The following is a 19458-nucleotide window of genomic DNA, read 5'->3' on the forward strand; positions in this document are numbered from 1 at the left end:
CCAAACTTCATAACACTGTGAACACCCTGAATTGCCTCGTCTAAGAAAATAGAATGTTACTTTTTCATAGTTATCTGCTTCATATTTTAAGAACATTACATCAGAATTGTTACACTTTAGTGTCAAATCCTTATTCATTTCATGTCCATAAGCAGAAACAATGTCATGGATCACACTTCTTTCAGGGGATGTTCTGTCTCAAGAAGAAGCCTTATTCTCCTTCTAAAGGAACCTGAAGCCAGCCCTGGTGTGGCTTCACAGTGTGCATCCCCATAAGCAGGAATGTCCATTCCCTGAGGACAACTAGCACTGGCACATATTTGTGCTACTGCCAGTTGTCCCTGGGAATACCCCTGCACATACACTCTGATGCACAGTAAATTGCCCCAGGATGGAGTAGGAGAGGCTGGGACCAGCACTTGGGCTCCTGGGGATTCTCAGGGCTCCAGCAGCAGTGATCCAGTCATGTGGAGCCTGGCTGCCAGCTGGTGTGTGGCTCTGGCCACCAAGGGTCCAGTTTTAGGCTATGCATGGTGCCACCATGTATACCACTCCACTTTTTTATGGCGAGGGTTTGTTCTTTTTTACACCAGGATCTCCCAGTGTCAAAAAAAATCCACCACACAAATTAGCAGTGTGCTGAACACTTGCATATGTGGCACGTGTGGTCTGCAATGCCACAAACTGAACATGCACGCTCATGGGGACATGCCCTCAAGGGGCAAAGCTTTGGCTTTCAGTCACTAGTTGTTCTTTGTCCTTGACTTCCTTGTTATCCATAGTACCCCACCTTGAAGAGTTCCTTCTTTTTGGTCAGCCCAAGGGAAGTGGGGTGCATGTCAGAGTGTCAACATCCCAAACTGCACAGCTTAGCTCCAAAAAAACTGTCTTTATTGTACCATTTAGTTCCCTCTGTCCTTCCTCAGACTCTATTCTGTACTCCCTGCAACTACTCTTTTCTCTCCAGCTTTTTGTCCTCCCTAGGACTACTCTCTCTCTCCTCAGCTTACTCAGAGCCTCACGCATCCTCAGGCACAGTCGGCCATCCTTGCAACAAAACTATTACAGAACAATGGCAGTCAATACAGGAACCAACGTAACACAATTAAATTAAGCATAATATCATGGAGAACCCATCAGACAGCAATCTCAGCAGCCTACTGCTAGGTCCAGACTGCCATCTCCCCCTGGGCTAGGGACAGAAATTACACAAAAATTGGCATAATTGATTGGAAACCAGTTCAAATATGTAACACAACAGAAGTTTAGTACACATAAACCACTTTCAAAGTGACCAAAACTGGTTTAAGATAAACCTGGATGCATGTAGTTTCAGACTTAACTGATTTAGGTTAAAATGGTTTACTGACCTTCTGCTCCAGATCCTCTCCAGATTCGAAACTCAGTCCCCCCAGCATCCCAGGATACTTTGTACCTCCCCTGCAAACCCCACCTTTCACAGGGTGGGCAGGTGAGCCTTGGTCCAAGCCATCTGTTCCAAGCAGGTAGGCGTGCTCTAGTGCTCCCCAACTTCTGGCTTGGACCACAGCAGGCATGTGACTGCATTTCCAGAATCAAAAGTGAATGTTTGTTCACCTGCTTAATCAGTTCCATCTGTGCAACTTAGATTAACCTGTTAAGATCAAGTTGATTGAGCCTCAAGCTTTTTGACTGTCTGTAATTAAGATATCGGGATGTTCTTTTCACCCCAGGGCTACTTGTAAAACATTTACAGTAAATATTTATATCAACAGTAAAGCCTCCACAAGTTGTTCCTCACCAGGCTAAAACTTGGATCACTTAGCCTCTTCAGTCACATCTACTAGAATCTCTGCTGCACTATTACTGTACTCACATTTAGCTGTTGGACAAATGATTGGTAGAACTGATTGACAGCAAAGAGTCTCTCACCTCTCTTTGCTTTCCGATGCACCAGGCTTGGCATCAATGCAAGCCCACCATCCCAAATTATGTCTCTGAGTGGAATACTCCAAGTTTTCTGATGGCAACTTTGCAAGCTTCCTTCTCTGTTCCAGCTAGTTGCTAATGTAATAAAAGATTCTTGCTAACTAGTGGTAGAAGTGCTCATTCCTAATCACTCCATTCTACTGGCTGGACTACCTATGAGTTTAGAGAAACCAGAAGCTCTGGCAGGCTTCCTGCTGGCATCTTTTAATTACAGTTTGATGTAATTTATGTTACTGGTTATTCTGCAGGTATGAAAGGGTCAGCATCCATTGAGCTACCTGTGAATAAACACACAGACTTTCCCAAAAACAATGCTTCTTTGCTCATGACACTTCAACTTTTCCTTCTATTTTTGCCAGTGAGCACATCACCAACAGCTTGCTCCTTCTTATTTTACTTCCCACTCTTTTCTTTTTAGCAGTTTCTTTAAAATAATGCACACGCATTCATTCAACAATTTCTTTAATATATTTCCCTTCCATAAGCATCATTGTCATAACAGGTGTTTTACAAATTGCTTCAAGGAATAGTTAAGCCTATCTTGTTACAATAGATCCCTAAAGAAAGAATAAAAAATTATGTTCTGCAAAATGGTACAGGGGAAAAAAGCCTCTCGTCGAGTAACGCCAACAGCTCTGTAGAAAATTCACTTATTTTTTCAGTGTGTTCAAAGAGAATCAAATGTAACCAGTAAAGTAATCTCTGCAGGAAACAAAATTAGAATTGATCTGGAATGAAAATGGATTGTATTCGTAAAATAGGCGAGTCATTGCTAGAGCCTAAAGTTATGGAAAGCTCTAGTTCTGTTTCAGAGTAATTAACAGAGCAGCTGTGCTCTTCCCATTCTTCACAAACAAATGCACTTTTGAATAACTTTCTCTTGTTTCAGTAAAGAGGGAGATGTGCACATACTGTATATGTTAATCCGTTTTTTTAAATGACGATATACAGCAGATGTTTCCCACATACCTTCTGGGGGAAAAGTAATAAATCCTTTATAATAAGATAAGGATCCCAATTGCTGAAAAGGCTTAATGCAAGCTGAAATTCACAGTGTGCTCAGAAGGCACAATCTAGTAGAACAGTATCCTCTGTAGTTGTTGCTCATGGATGCTCTAAGATGACATGCAGCCTCTACTGTTATAGCCATTTCTCCCTGTTCCAGGGGCAGATCCACAGAGATGCAGTTGCACTGTCCTCTAGCAAAGCACTGCATGAGCAGTGAGCTCTCCCAGCTCACCAGTATGTCAGCACAGCTTTTGCTGGGAGCTCTGTGTGTGTTGTAAGCTCTAGGAGTTCACTGGTTAGTCTGCCTAGAGTCCCTGCTTTCTAGCAGCTCTAGAGCCTGACCTTATTGCTTTTTCCTTCCTTCCTCTCCCCACCCCCCACTGGAATTCAGCAGCAGGGGAAAGCAAGGGGAGGAGTGGCAGTGGCAGTAGCAGTGAGAGAAGAGTGACTAGTAGCAGGCTCTGGACCTGAAAGCAAGGTCTTTATTCAGATCCTGCACAGGGCAGCCAGTGAACTCATAGACCTCACAGCACAAACATCTCTGGCAGGAGTTACACCTACAAGCAATGAGTTTGGAGAGCAAAGTGACATCCAGGATCACAGCTAGGAGCTGTGGCCACATCCATTTCAGATGTGTGGCGTGTGTAATAAGGAAGCACCTTTCTCTGTGCATTTCCTGCACAGGCAAAGGAGCTGTGGCTGCACCTCCCATGCCCTAGTCCAGTACCAAAATATACCCTCTTCAGTAGGGCCCATTTATATAACTTAAGACCAGCAAGATTCATGGGTTTCTTTAACTCCATCCCTTCACTACATTCTTCTACTCATCCAACTGTTCTGCTCTCTTTTATGATCTTTCCGTAAAATGTTTACTCCTCTTTTTTTGGCAATGTCTGGTCCAATATTTGCCACCAAGCCAAAAGAGACTCTGCTGGCAATGGTGTGTCCTGAAGCTCCTCTATAGAAGGACCAGAGCCAGAGCTAGAAGGAAAACAGCTACCTGAACTGGGTCTTTTTATATGAATCTCAGTAAGTTGTATGTCTGAATTTTTGGTCACCTGTTTTGAGTGTCCAGAAGTTGCTGAGAGGAGACAAAGAGGGCTGAACAAGGAAGTGTGGACTCAAAGAGATGTCAGTATTGAGCACTGCTGGTTATTAGACCAGTTAGAGTTGTATGGGTGGATGGACAACTAGATGACATCACCTGGCTGCTTTTATTTTTTTTAAATATTCTTTTAAGATACTTTTCCGCAAAAAAATTGATTTTCCAGCATATATCACTTTAATTTGGGGGGTGGAGCTGAGAGAGAATACTTCTGTGATTTGTACTCTTTGACTGTGAGCCCTGACATTCAAGAAAGATAATTAAGTGATAACCCACCTGAAAATACAGTGAAAGGATCATCTGCACATAAACAATATGTTCCCTCTGTAGGTATGTTGCTTATATACTAGACGGGAAAAGGAGAGAAATGTGGGAGATAACTTTTCCTTTCAAAGGGAGAAATTGGATATATCAATAAGAAGGTGACATATGGTGCTGAGGACTTGTGAAGCCTCTGTGCATGATTTTAAATGGAAGAGATAAGATTTGGTATGAAAACGTTTGGGCACAGTTGTTCAGAGTTAAGGCTTTAGGTTTTTAAAAGAATGATGGGATTAAGTAAGGAGATAAAACATGAGAGATGATACAAGTTGAGCAGAGATAATGCATAGTTTTAGAGAACTTTAAATTGCGTATAGCAAAATATTAATGAACTGTCAGTATTTTACAGTGGCAGAACAAACCCAATATAGAACTTAATACAATTAAAGCAGTACATCACGCTGGATGGTAATTTATGTTAAATCTATTAAATATGTTAAACTTATGTTATGTACTTGAGTGTGACAGGTCTCATGGCCAAAGGAGCTGCTATGATGCCCCCTAGTGGTCCCACAGCTCCTGCCCAACTCAGACTCTAATGCTGCTCTCCCTAGATTACTTGCCCACCATACTTTCTAATTAAAGGTTGATTAAGGCAGGTTGTCAACAGGCCTTAGAATGAGCCTTATTCCTAATAATTTCCCACTGGGTCTCAATCCAGCCCTCAGGTCTGATAGGTCTCTCTTGGCCTTACTAGGCCCCTGTAAAGTATCTGTAGCCTTAAGGGTAAATTGTGTGGCTCTTTTTCCTTCCCTACACCAGGCCCCAAGCCTTATGAATGTATGCTGGGCCCCTGGCCCCTATCTTGCTGAGTCGCTTTTGCGCACCAGGCCCTTGGCCCCTGTGTAACTGCACTCCCCTACAGCGCTGGGCCCCTGGCCCCTATCTCGCTGCATTGCTCTTGGGCACCGGGCCCCTGTGTAACTGCACTCTTCCCCTCTCTGGGCTCAGTAATAGCTCAGGCCTTGAGCCTGCCCCAGGCATGGCTCAAGGCAGTCACGTATTTTCTGGGCACTAATGGGATCTCCACAACATCCCCTACTGTCCCAACAAAAACCACCAGTGCAAACAGTAATATGAACATAAGCCCCTGGGCTATAACTGAAACACAAACAACAGCAGCAGCAGCCCTCTGCCCCATGAAGAAAGCAAACTTTCCTCATCTCCCAGCAAGTACTCTTTCCAGCTCAGGGGAATGCCCTAACCCAGTAGTTCTCAAACTTTTGTTTTTCACAGACCACTTGAAAATTGCTGAGGGTCTCAGCAGAACACTTAATAAACTTTTTTTTGTTCTACAAATCAAAGTGTAGAACTCATATTTTAATATCAGTAGTCTTACAAGAACAGATAGTTTCAATTTTTCTGTAACCTTTCTACAGACCACCTGAATGGAGTTCGTGGACCAGCGGTGGTCCCCAGACCACAGTTTGAGAACCTCTGCCCTCGACTATGCATTTGGCCCCCTTGGACCCTCTGCTCCTGCCCTTCCCTGGGAACATGGACTCTCTAGCAGGCATCTCAAACCTAGGGGTTAACATAAAACAAAGCCACTTGCCTGTAATCCAGCCTTTGTCTTCCTCGGGAACTTGCCTCTGTTACCAGGCCTGCAGAACAGTTTAACTCAATCTAGGTCCTGTTAGGAAGCCTATAGCCAGGAGCTCCTCACTTCTTGGTTTCTGGGGAGAGACTAACTGACCGGTGCAGGCTCTGGGCTTATAAAGCTCCACCGAGTCCTCTTTTGGTCAGGTTAGTCCCACATTAACTCCCCTCTGCCACCTACTCTTAAGGGAGCAGGTACCTCCCAGTGTCCTGCTACATGGAGACATTTTCAGCAGAAATCTACACTCCAGTTTATTTAATTTGTGTATTGCAGTAAAACCAAAAGGCCTGAATCAGGACTGAGATCTCATTGCTTCAGGTGTAATACCAACAATAGGGAACAAAATATTGTGCCTCAAAGTTCAATAATATACACGTGGGAAAAAGGAAAGTCTATTAAGCTAGGAGATTCCCTACCTCTTAATAAGATTTAACAACAGGAATAGATTAGTGGCAGATCTTTATGGCTGTCCCAAGTTGCTCAATCCTCCCACACAGATAACTCGATGATTGCAATTATCAGTATAATCAAGAATGGCAGGTGTATATGTAATACTAATTCCTCCATTTTGAAGGGCCAGGTGTTTTGAGAGTGAATCACCAAGCTAATGCTGTCTCTTTCTCATGTGAAAATCTGGGTAAATTCCACAAATGGAGATGTTATGAGATGGGGATGTTATGAGGTAGGTTGACCTGATTTGGAGCTCATTTCAAAGATTTATTTGACATGAGGAAGAAAAAGAGTTGTAAGCTCAAAAGGATCCTATAAACCTAGATTTCAAAAAACAAAACAAAAATGGTTCATAAGGCAAATAATAGATTCCCTAAAGCAAGAATAGTTGGGTGAGGTAGTTCCTCCTCCAATTAATATAACCAAGAGGAAGAGGGCCAGGGACTTACTGTAATGATGATTCATGTGAGTGCCTCCCTTTGGTATAGCTATCTCATTCTTCTACCAAAAAAAAAAAAATCCTAAGCCTAGAGAGACTGTCTGGCATATCCCCTCAGTCACCACGACTTAGGTTTCTAGAATGACTAAGCTTTGTTTATGTAAGTCAAGTACACCCAAGGGTGTGCCCTATTCTCAGTTGGATGGGATGGGTAGGCAGGCAGAGGTGCTGTGAGAGGGATCCCTCTTTCCTCTATAGAGTTAGCCCAGGTCCAAAGTCCTTATTGAGTTGCAAACATTTATATATAACACTCCTTAAAATAGATACAGGTACAGGTATAGATACAAATATACATATAAAGGTCTGTTAGCAAGAGGAATTCTGCCCCAAGGAGGGCATTCAGGTAAGTACCCATGCCCCAGGCCCAGAAGAGGTGTGGATCCATGGACAGTCAGTCCAGTAAGTTTATACCACAAGTGGGTTAGCTAATAAAGACATCCTCACAGAGCCCATTAGAGTTAATACACCTAACTATTTATAACACCAACATAGCAATAGATACCAAATAGGAAGCATAACTGTACCAGATATTAGATGCACCATATCTGTGTTCCATCCACTTGGTCACTTAAATGGGATAGGGTCTTCTCACCCTATGCCCCTGGGTGTTCCACAGAACCCTCCCCAGTGTATATCTGGGGTATCCTCCCCTCCTATCCTGGAGAGCAGAGGGTATGTGGGTCCTTTCCCCCCATGCCCACTCTACCCAGGGTCCCTTGCCCAGGGGTGCCTCCCCTATGAGACCTGGGTTCCTGGTAACTCACAGTCCTTTCACTGGCGGCTGTCGATCGGGCCTCTGGATTCCCACACCATCTAAGGCCTCTGGGAGCCATAGGCCTTGAGTTGGAGGCCCTTCCCTCTGGGCCTTATGCCCTGCGCTGGGCACACAGGGAACTCCTATGGGAGCCAAGCCCCCACTGGCTTCGGTTCCCCGGCCTTATGCCAGGGGTCTTTTCCCTTCCCAGGCCCTGCTCTGGTCACTGGGGCTCTTTCAGTTTAATGGTGAGTCACACTGCAGGGCTCTGATTACCTGGCCTAGAGCCAGGGCTAATTTGAGCAGCCTCAAGGTTGACTCTCCACATGCCGACCTGTGAACCATGTGGGGCCTGAGCAGCCTTGAGCTGCTCCCAGGGCCGGCTCTCCACACACTGACCTGCACACCATGTGGGGCCTCGAGCTGCTTCCAGGGCCAGCCCCACCAAGCCACTTGCCGGGTTGGCAGGCTTAAGCTGCCTGGAGCGGCTCCCAGAGCCTGAGCACCATAAGCCAATCCGTACACCAGTGAGGCTCAGGTGGGGTCTTGACGGTCTTCTCCAGAGCTCCTCTCTCCTCACCATCCTTCGCCACATCTGCTCAGAATGCCGAGCATGCTGGGCTTTTATTTATACCAGAGGCCCTGCCCTGAAGTCCTCCGAACCTGCAAAGCGCAGTCTTCGATTAGGTTCAGGGGCTGCTTGCCCCCACCGCTCTGAGCAAGGGCAGGGCAAGCCTTTCCCAACGGTTACCGGATTGGTGGAAATGTTCCACCAATCCAAAGTGTCCTTCTCCAAGCCTGGCTTGCCAGGCAAAAGCAGCGAGCCCACCACATTGAGTTATCTCTATTTCAGATATGCTTGCTTGGGCAAAATGATCTTCAACTTCAGGAATCTGGAAAATCTATACATCTGTCTACTATAATATGCAGCTTTTCCAGAACACAGGTTTCTGGGAACCTTTGTGATTGCTTTTGGTAATGTGCAGTTGAGAGCAGAATCTTAGATGTAGACTTCAGATTCTACAGTTGAGTATACAAGTTTGACATCTTGCTTGTATTTTTAGTGCATAGTTTGTTTCATGTAATAACTAGCAGAATTTTGTCCAAGCTTCTTATAAGGTCTCTTGTTGTAAGGACAGTTACTTTTTCTTTCTATTGACAGACTATAAAATATTTGTCCTACATTTCATTCCTTTCATATAACCAACAGGATTTTTGGGAACAGGTCCCAAAGGGTCTTTCTAAATACTGTAGCAGGATCCTGCAGGCTTAGTTCTCCTTTGAAATATCTTAGCAGTGTGATACACTGGCACTCATACTGACATAGATAGTCATAAAATGGAATTATTAAAATATCTCCTTCTGAACACATTTGGATGAAAAACCTGCATTCCTGTAGGAGCCACAGCTTATACTAATGCACTTCAGATTTTTTTTTGTTCAAAATGCATTTTTATTCTTCATTCCCTCCACTTTGAATTTTCAGGCTGACATGACACATACAGCTATGGTAAATGGACTGAGCAACCCTGTGAGGATAATGAGCTGGAGTTGGGACTTGCATTTGCTTTTTCTATAGGATTAAACCACTTTTTTTATTTCCAATGAAGTGTAGAATGGTAATGACATTAGTTGCTCTATGAAAGGGCAACTTGTGACTGACCCTATTAAAAAGAATAAATGTGACTTAAGATTGAGTGGTGGAAGCATGCAATCAGCAAACTTGCTTTGTGGAAAACTAATTGGCAAAAATAAAGCAAACCAACCCACGTTCAGACAGAATAGACAACAATGTCTAGATTATACAGGGAAGCCTACGGATTTAAATAATATATATATTATTATCTTTAAAAATATATATATTAAAGAGTTAAAAGTAGGTTTTATCATAGCAATTTCATGGACCTCTGAATTACAAGAAATGTTGCTCAGCACTTAAAACTGGTCATTTTGATCCATTAGTCTCTTTATCCAAGATATATTTTGAAGGTGGGGATATGATTAATGTACTAACCCCAATGTATTATGTCTGTTAGGAGGCAGATGAAGCCACTGCCTCAGTCAGTTCTTTTGGGGGGTTTCAAGCTCCTGACATACTAGACTATTCGCTACACCCATGATGTTATGTTATGTTATGATGTCAAATATTTTCCACTGGAAAAATCAGAGGTTCCAACATAGAACCTGATTATTAAATATGGGTGCAGGGAGACACTTGCAATAATGCACCATTGCAACAAGCCTGAGTGTATTCTCAAACCAACGTCTGTATTGCAAATTGGCTAATTGTGTGTGTAAGCAGGTACTCACTAATTAAGTGCTCAATTACCCATTTTCAACAAACAATAACTATTTCCATATATAAATGAAAGGTGTTATGGACAGCAAACTCTTCCCCTGGTAATAATCATCAAGCAAGGATCATCTCAGAGACATCCATCAACAATTTCAAGGCTTTAGGAGGCCTGGTAGCCTACAATTCCCTTATGAATAAGTTGCATAGTGCTGCCTAACAATTCAAGTATATGGGGCAACATTTATATCAGAAGTAACAGGATCCAATATAAATGATAATTAGAAAAAATGACAGTTCAACTAAAGGAGTGATAGCATCATTAGTGCCACCAGAGGTTTGGTGAAATATGTTTCACTGTGTGACTCCACACACAAACAATACCCCCACACACAGACACCGCCCCCCCGTCTGAATATGTCAGATATTTTAGGAGTTATTCAGGCTACATTAAAGCATTGCCTTGACATGATAGGTACTTCTGAAAATTTTGCTTAAGTCCTGTTTCCAAAGAACTTAAACATTAAAAAGCATAAGCCCCATTGACTTAGCAAGTCCCTACTGGGTGCATCTACACAAGATGTTTACTGCAGAGCTACCTAATTAGCTCCACAGTAAAGTCTCAATGTCTATGTGTGCAGCCCTATTAACCTGCAGGAAACTAATTAACTCTGCCATGGGTTGGTACCTGTAAATACAAGTATTATCCTGTCGCAGCATTCTTTAGTGCACAGCAATGTATGTATAGACACTGACAGAGCTGGGTGGGGCATGAGGGTGCTTCAGTGTTGGGCTGCCTGCTGGCTAGCCCTGCACTGGAACATCCTCATGCCCCAGCCAACCCCTCCATGGCTTTTTAAGTCAGGTAAGAGCAGCCCCAGGCTAGTAGGCTGACCTCCTATACTCCCTGCCAGCTGGGGCTGCTCTGATGCAGGTCAACGTGCTGTGGCCCTAAACACATAAATATGAGATGCTCAGGAGCAACAAACTCCAGTGTGATATGCTCTGGAATGTATTGCTTCACATTAATTTCATGTGTAGACCACTGGGTGTGTCTACACGTTCATTAATGTGCCTTAATTATAGCACATTAAGTTTAGTACATGTAATAGCAGATACTAACTTAATGTGCTGCAATTGGCACTACTGTGTAGTAGCACCAGGACACATTTTTTAAGTGACACTAATGAGCAGTAGACTAATTCTACTGCATATTAGTGCATTAGCATGATTTTTGCCTGCCATGCTAATGCGCACTAGAATTAGCCTACTGAGCATTTAGCATCTCATGTAGACACACCTGCTGAGTGCCTTTTGAAATACAGCCTTAGGCTCCTGAGTTATCCAGTACTTTGGAAAGTTGTTTGCTGACAACTCAGTCTACAATTTATCTTTCTGCAGGATATCGTATTGAGATAACTGTGGTTAGTTGGCAAACAGCTAATCTTAAAGGTTTCAAAAATAAATCTTACACTTGGGAGAGATGTAATGATCCTTAGAGCAGTGAATTAGCTAACAAAATTCTCAGTTGTTATTCCTAGTTTGCCCCAGCAAGTAATTTACCCTTTTTCTCTGCCACATGGGGACAATACTTTCACCGTAGAAGTGATGTGAGGATTAATTAATGTTCCTAATAATATTATTTCATAGAAATCCATAATGAAAGGAAAGAACAATAGTTATGGAAGAGAGAAGGCATTATCATTAAGATTAAAAAGTTATTTTTATCCATAAACAATTTATCACCAGTTCATAACTTTTAGACCATAAGTTTTAATGGTCAGTTCCAAGACAAAGGTTAATAAAAAGTTTTTCCTGGTGTTAAGTTTTAAGATGTATAATTGTCCATTGCATTTCTACTTTATATTTAGAATGTCATAATTACAGAGTAAGATATCTAAGAACCTTGAGCTAAATTATCTGATCTATTAGAACATCTTTGTGCCAGCACGCTGGCACATATCTGCACTACAGCCAGCAGATCTCAGCAGTGGAGGATTCTTCCTTTGTATATAAGCCTCATGGAGAGGTAGCTTACGTAGTTGGGAAAAAATAGCATAAGTGGGATTCATAACTTGCTTTCAGCAGTTGCTGAAATAGTCTTTTGCATAGTTAAGGATAGCTTTCAGGCAGTAATAATATGTACCAGGAGAATGGCATAAGGTTAAACCAGCAGAAGATAAGGTGCTACTTAGTTGCACAGGAATATTTGTCTCCATCTTCCTTCCAATTGAGTGATTTTACAGCTAGGATCCAAATCTGCAGCTTTGGAATTTTTTTCAGTTTAGATAGATTATTTTTAAAAAATGCAAGAAGATATGAAGTTTTAAACTGAAAATAGCTCATGTTCCCCTTGCAGCTTTAACTCTTTCAACAATATTTTGTTGTTTCTAGTTAGGCTATTTAAGCATTATAATCTGATATGAGTGAATTCATTTTATTAGAAGATTCTTAACATTCTTCAGTCCCAATTTTTTGGTATTAAGTTATACAAAAAAGAGGACATTCAGATAATGCAACTCTCACTGGAGTGAAAGAAGTGTTGCCATTAGCTGTAATGGAACAGAAATGGGATTAATTTTCAGAATGGGTTAGATTCTAATAGTTTTCTCATGTTGAGTAAAATCTTATTTTATTATGTTAGTAATCTCATTTACATCAGTAAGAAGAATAAGTTATTAGAGTTTTTCCTGAAAAAATAACGTAAGATTTGGCCTCTGAAAACAAAAGCGGGTGGCGTCTGAAGACAAAAGCCGCATGGTAATAGGAACACTGATACAAACACACATTTTTGTTTGAATAAAGCAACAATCATAAGGTAAGAGTAAACATAAATTACTGCTGTAACCATAAGAATGAACAGTTCTAGACCTCATTGGCAGGGATCCTGATTTTCTCTGTTTAAAAATTGCAAATTCTCTGCTTTAAAGGGAAAAAATGGCAAATTCTCTAATTAGACAAGCCAAAATATGAGTTTTTCTGTGATTACAATGAAATGCCACTATATATATATGGGCATCAGTTGAACACAATGTTATATTTATATGTATACAATTTTAAAGCAATTTAGAAGCCTATCAGTGTCTCAATCATGATAATAAAATAAATTCTAAATACATATAAATTTTGGAATTTGATTTTGGATTTATTTATCAACAAAAATCAGAGCTCCCCTCACTCCTTTCACTCACCAGGATGTTAACCCAACTGTGGCTGTCCCCTACTCCCACTGGTTTGTGGTGCTGAACGCCCAGATATGCCGGTGCCCTGGTCATGCCATTGCTCCTCACTTCTAAGCCACAGTTCCCCAGCCCTGTTGGTGCCCCTCATTTCTGACTCAGAGCCCTCTGGCCCTGCTGGTGCCCCATACTCCCCACCCACAGCCACCCAGCCCTGTTATTGCCCCTCACTCCAGACCTACAATCCCACATTCCTACTGGTGCCCCTCACTCCCAAACATTGGAGGTGGTGGCTGCTATGGCCTGAGCAGAGCGTGGAACCCAGCTTCCTGTTCCCCATGGGTGGCACAACTGGAACTGGAGTGGATGTGGGCTGGTGGCTGCAGATTTGGGGCTGTCTGCCTTGCTGCCCTCCTCCTGGGGCCTACACAGCCCACTGGGCTGCAGTGGCCCCGGGAGAGGGCAGTTAGGCAGGGAGCCCCGAGCCTGCAGCCAACAATCCACATCTGCCCTTGCCCCATGCATAAATCTGGGGGAAATGTGCCCTCCATAGTCCCCCAGGAGCATGAGCAGTGGTGAGGAGCCAGCCCCTCTGCCGCTCCCCAGATGAGCTCACTGCAACTCTGTCCCGCTCCCTGCCCAGGCCCTGTGGCTGCATATTCTGGTCCCAGGCTCCAAGCCCCACAAACCACCCTGGCTGGCCAGCACCACAGCCCCAGCTCCAGTCCTGCCTAACTCCCTCCCTCACTATGGGTGCCTAAATCCCCCTGCCTCCGACTTACCTGCAGGGAGCTGTGGGAGCTGCTCTCATGCTGCCTGGCTGCTATGTGCATGTTTATGCATGCACATCCACATGGCACCCCTGGCCTGATCACCCTCCTCCTATTCTCCCCAGTCCCTTGCAGACTGGAACTCTGCCAGCCTGCAAGGAGAAACCTACCATTTCCCTTGTTTTCTCCTTCAAAAGAGAAAATCTGGGTTTCTCTCCTTAAAATGAGAAAATCCAGGTTTTACCATATTTTCCATGGTGAACAGAAAACTTGGATCCCTGCTCATTAGATTCCGCATGCAAGAAGTGCTTGATTTCTATGAAGTTCTTTCCTGTATTCATTGAGTAATCACTGAGATATTTTCAGAGCTAAAGATATTTAAGATACTTCTCCTGTACAAAGCAAATCAATCCCAGAAGCTTGCCTCATTAGATTATGCACTTTTGTTATGCCCTACTATATAGAGGCTTCCCTCATCTTATCAGAAAAGAACAGAGAACCGGGAAATGACTTACCTGAAATGCTGGAGACAGAGCAGCTGTGGGAGATGTGGCAGCTGTTGGAATGCCACTTTATTAACTGCTGGTTCTTCTGGATTGGCATTTCCCAAGTGGAGAACCCAATTTCTGGAGCCAGAGCCAGAGCCAGAGCCAGAGAAAAGAGAGAGAGCGAGAGAGAGAGAGAGTTGGCATTCCCACCTGCTTCTTCCTGAATGCCATGGAGAAACTTTGGGAATAGGGAAGGAGACCAGATTATGGTCTTGGAGGTTGGAGGAGCTCGAACAATGAGAGAAGTACTTGGAGGTATCTGCCAGCTGAAGAGACAGCCAGGACTGAGCTGCAGAGATTGTGAGTCTCAAGACTGATGGGAAGGTCCTTTTTCTTTACTCCCCCTTTTTTTTAAATATTTAAAATGTGTTTTGATGCAAGGGCACTAGGGGATTGCTGAACCCGAGAAGGGGAAAGGAAAGAAAGGTCCAAGTGCTGACCAATCTAACTAGAATGGTAGTGAAGGCAGGGAATAGCCTAGCGGCATTTATACTTTTGTTCTTTTGCTAATTAATTTAATTAGTGCTTCCTGAATATGAGAGAATATCATGCAGAATCAAGCCCTGACTCTGAGAAATTTGGGCTAGATGGAAGAAAGGAAGAAAAGCACTGAAGGAAAGCTGTGTTCCAAGTCTAGTGTGGTTAAATACTTACCTGAGGCGAGAACCAGGTTACCATTGCTGGGTAGAAGAGCTCTTTATACAGGGCAGAAAAGCTCTTCCTTATGGTATCAACTTGCAGAACATCCATTTGCCAGGGTACACAACTATATGCTGCAACCCTGACACCTTCCTCTAAGCTAAATGATATGCTGAACCTTATTTACATCTTGTCAGCTTTCCTTTCAGAAAAGGAAAGCTGGTCCAGTTATGATGGAGTATAGGTTCCAGTAATTCACTGAAAGCTTCTTATAGTTTCATAGTTTCATAGTAGCTAGAGTCGGAAGGGACCTAGGTAGATCATCTAGTCCGACCCCCTGCCTTAGCAGGAAAGAGCACCGGGGTCAGATGACCCCGGCAAGGTGCTCATCTAACTTCCTTTTAAAAATCCCCAGGCTCGGAGCCTGCACCACTTCCCCTGGAAGCTGGTTCCAGGCCCTAGCCACCCTGACTGTGAAGTAGCGCCTCCTAATATCTAATCTAAACTTACCCTCCGCCAGTTTGTGACCGTTATTCCTGGTCACTCCTGGCAGCGCACGGGGGAACAGGGACTCCCCCAATACCTGCTGATCCCCCCTGACCAGTTTGTAGCAGGCCACAAGGTCCCCCCTTAGCCTTCTCTTGTGGAGGCTAAACAGGTTCAGGTCCCGTAGCCTATCCTCATAAGGCCTGCCCTGCTGACCCCTGATCATACGAGTGGCCCTCCTCTGAACTCTTTCCATATTGTCCACGTCCCTCTTGAAGTGTGGCGCCCAGAACTGGACGCAGTACTCCAGCTGCGGCCTGACCAGTGCCGCATAGAGGGGGAGGATCACCTCCCTGGACCTGCTCGAGATGCATCTGTGGATGCATGATAGGGTACGATTGGCCTTCTTGACTGCCTCCCCACACTGCCGGCCCATGTTCATCGTGGAGTCAATGACGACTCCAAGATCCTTTTCCGTCTCCGTGCTGGCAAGAGGAGAGTTCCCCAACCTGTAAGTGTGGTGCCGGTTCTTCCTCCCCATGTGCAACACCTTGCACTTATCAGTGTTAAACCCCATCCTATTCTCATCCGCCCACCGTTGCAACCTGTCAAGGTCAGCTTGTAGCCTATTGCACCCTTCTAGTGCACCCACATCCCCCCACATCTTAGTGTCATCAGCAAACTTGAACAGGGTGCTTTCTACCCCCTCATCCAAGTCACTGATGAAGATGTTGAACAGTGCAGGCCCGAGGACCGAGCCCTGCGGAACCCCACTGCCCACATCCTTCCAGGTCGAGAAGAACCCATCCACTACCACCCTCTGGGTGCGGCCCTCCAACCAGTTGGCGACCCATTTGACCGTGTGGGCATCGACACCACAGTCTCTCAGCTTTTTGATGAGGACAGGGTGAGAGACAGTGTCGAAAGCCTTCCGGAAGTCCAAAAAGACTACATCCACAGCAACCCCTGCGTCTAATGATTTGGTGACCTGATCGTAAAAGGCCACCAGGTTGGTCTGACAAGACCTGCCACTGATAAACCCATGTTGGTTGCCCCTGAGCATGCATTCCCCCGCAAGGCCCTCCTGGATGTGTGCCAGGATAATTTTTTCAAAGAGCTTACCCGGGATTGAGGTCAGACTAACTGGCCTGTAATTTCCCGGGTCCTCTTTTTTTCCCTTTTTGAAGATAGGGACCACATTGGCCCTCTTCCAGTCCTCCGGCACCTCGCCAGAGCACCACGAGTGCTCATAGAGCCGTGCCAGGGGTCCCGCAATGACCTCAGCCAGTTCCTGTAGAACCCTAGGGTGAAGATCGTCCGGACCAGCGGACTTGAACACGTCCAGCTTCTCCAGAAGTACCCTAACTAACTCCTCGCTAACCCTTGGCCCAGGCGTGTCTCTCTCGGGGCCCGAGGGGGGCCCAGCAGGGAGGTGGCTGAACTGGTCCCTACTTAGGAAGACAGAGGCAAAGAAATCGTTAAATATGTTAGCTTTGTCATCTGGCGTGATGACTAAGTTGCCCATCGTGTCCTGCAGGGGCCCCACATTACCCGGGACCCTCTTTTTACCCCCTATGTATTTGAAGAAGGACTTCTTATTGTCCTTAATCCGGGAAGCTAGTCCTATCTCCAACTCTGCCTTGGCCCTCCTGACTGCCCCCCTACATCCTCGGGCGACTATAACATAGTCCTTCTTGGCGATGACCCCATCTCTCCATTGGGTATATGCCTCCCTTTTAGCAAGGAGACATTCCCGGATGCTCTTAGTGAGCCATGGGGGTTTATGTGCCCTCCTGCTCCCTTTGACCCTTGTTGGGATTACCTCCCTTTGGGCATGGAGGATCGTCTCCTTAAGGAGCAACCACTCACCTTCGACATCTGATTCCCTTCCCCTCTGGGTCCTCAGCGCTTCCCCAACTATCCTCCTTAGCTTGTTGAAGTCAGCCCTCCTAAAGTCTAGGGCTGTTGCCTTGCTGCAGCCCTTTGCCACCTTACGCTGGATGGTGAATTCCAGCAAGCGATGATCACTGTCTCCCAGGTGGCCCATCACCCGCAGCCCCCTCACCAGGTCATCACCCGTGGCCAGCACTAGGTCCAACAAGGCGTCTCCCCTGGTGGGGCTGTGCACCTCCTGGGTTAGATGGAGGTCCTGCAGTCTGGCTAAGAACCGACGTGAGCGATCAGACTTGGCTGACTGCTCCTCCCAGCAGATGTCTGGGAAGTTTAGGTCCCCCATGATGACCACATCCTTAGCCCTCACTGCCTCTGTAAGCTGACCTAAGAATTCCAGGTCGAGCTCTTCTCCCTGGTTGGGAGGTCTATAGTAGACTCCCACCGTTAAGTCTCTCTCCCCTGGACTGCCTTTTACTCTAACCCAGAGCACCTCAGAGTGCCCCCCCTCTACCCCCATGCTAATTAACGAGGAAGTATATTCCTCCTTGATGTAGAGTGCTACTCCTCCACCTTTCCTTCCTATCCTGTCCTTCCTGTATAGCCTATAGCCCTTGACACTCACCGCCCAGTCATGCGATGAGTCCCACCACGTTTCTGTGATCCCTACTATGTCAGGGCTGGTGACAGCTAGGAGGAGGGCGAGTTCCTCCTGCTTCTTCCCCATACTTCGAGCATTCGTGTAGAGGCATTTGAGGCCTTCAGCGGTTGTGCCCACTGACCCCCTAGTCTCAGCAATGCCCCGTCCCCTATCGCTTACCTGTTTCTCCGTTTTGACCATTGGTCTGGGCTCGCTGGCTGTTGCTGGGCCTGGTATGTCATCGTCTCCTCCGCCCTCATCTTCCCCCTCCCCCGACGAGCCTAGTTTAAAGCCCGCCGAAGGAGGTTCACCAACCTGGAAGAGAACACACGCTTACCTTTAGGGGAAAGGTGGAGCCCATCCCATCCCAGCATGTCTCTCATCACGATGTGCCGGTCATGGCTGAGGAAGCCAAAGCCCGCCTCGAAGCACCATTCCTGTAGCCTCCAGTTGGTCTCCGCAATGCACATCTCGTGACGTCTGCCGCGTCCGCTCACTGGCAGGATGGAAGAGAAGACCGCCTGTGCGCCCATCTCCCTCAGCACGCCTCCCAGAGCATGGTAGTCCTCCATCAGGCGATCAGGGGCTCTCCTGGCCGCATCGTTAGTACCCACATGGACAAGGACCATGGGGTAATAATCGGAGGGCTGGATGATGGACTGGAGCATCCCCTTCACATCCTGAATCTTCGCTCCGGGCAGGCAGTATACCTCACGTGCTGAGGGATCCTGGCGACAGATGGGGCCCTCCGTACCTCTCAGGATGGAGTCACCAATCACGATGACGCGACGCTTCCTCCTCTGTAGCCAGAAGAAGGAATTACACTAAGGTTTTAGAAGCCCCAGTCATATGAACTGACAGGTACAGTGGTTTTCATCTGGGGGATTTTAGGAGATCCGGACATAGTTCTGTACGTAGCCCTGAAACCAACTCTATCAGTCAACTTACGATTTATCTCCCCTTGATGGTGCTTATGTAATGCTATTTGTTTACAAAACAGTGTATTATCATTTAAAGTATTATAAGACTATCATAATAGACTATTTCTAGATCTATTCTATAATAGCATGAAGAGGCTAAAAACCTATATTTCTACAATAATCCTGTTTAAGCAGTATTTTGGTAGGGTTAATGCAGCACTGCACTCGGGTCAGGTCATATTTGCAAGTTATAGCCCTGTATCTATAAACTATAACAAATTATAAACTCGACAGATTCTCTCTATAGTATTATAAAAACATTCTTTTAAAATATTATTAAGTTAAAAAGATAAATTTTACTTTCACTGTTACGCACCATGTTGTAGGG

At 45.2% G+C, this 19458-nt stretch overlaps 1 protein-coding gene across 1 annotated transcript in view; it reads right to left on the reverse strand.

Annotated features, from left to right (window-relative positions):
• LOC149864845 (uncharacterized) overlaps positions 1-18948 on the reverse strand; it is a 43456-nt gene extending 24508 nt beyond the window's left edge. The window contains exons 1-2 of the mRNA XM_090049804.1: positions 18861-18948; positions 16765-18646 (exon numbers count right to left, since the gene is read on the reverse strand). Coding sequence (XP_089905930.1) covers positions 16765-18351 — 1587 coding nt within the window. The 5' untranslated portion in view covers positions 18352-18646; positions 18861-18948. The remainder of the gene's footprint in view (positions 1-16764; positions 18647-18860) is intronic.
• Positions 18949-19458: the final 510 nt, after the last annotated feature.

This window comes from Crocodylus siamensis, chromosome 5 (genome assembly GCF_052110815.1).
Source record: "Crocodylus siamensis isolate JL-2025a chromosome 5, ASM5211081v1, whole genome shotgun sequence".
Classification (NCBI taxonomy): domain Eukaryota; kingdom Metazoa; phylum Chordata; order Crocodylia; family Crocodylidae; genus Crocodylus; species Crocodylus siamensis.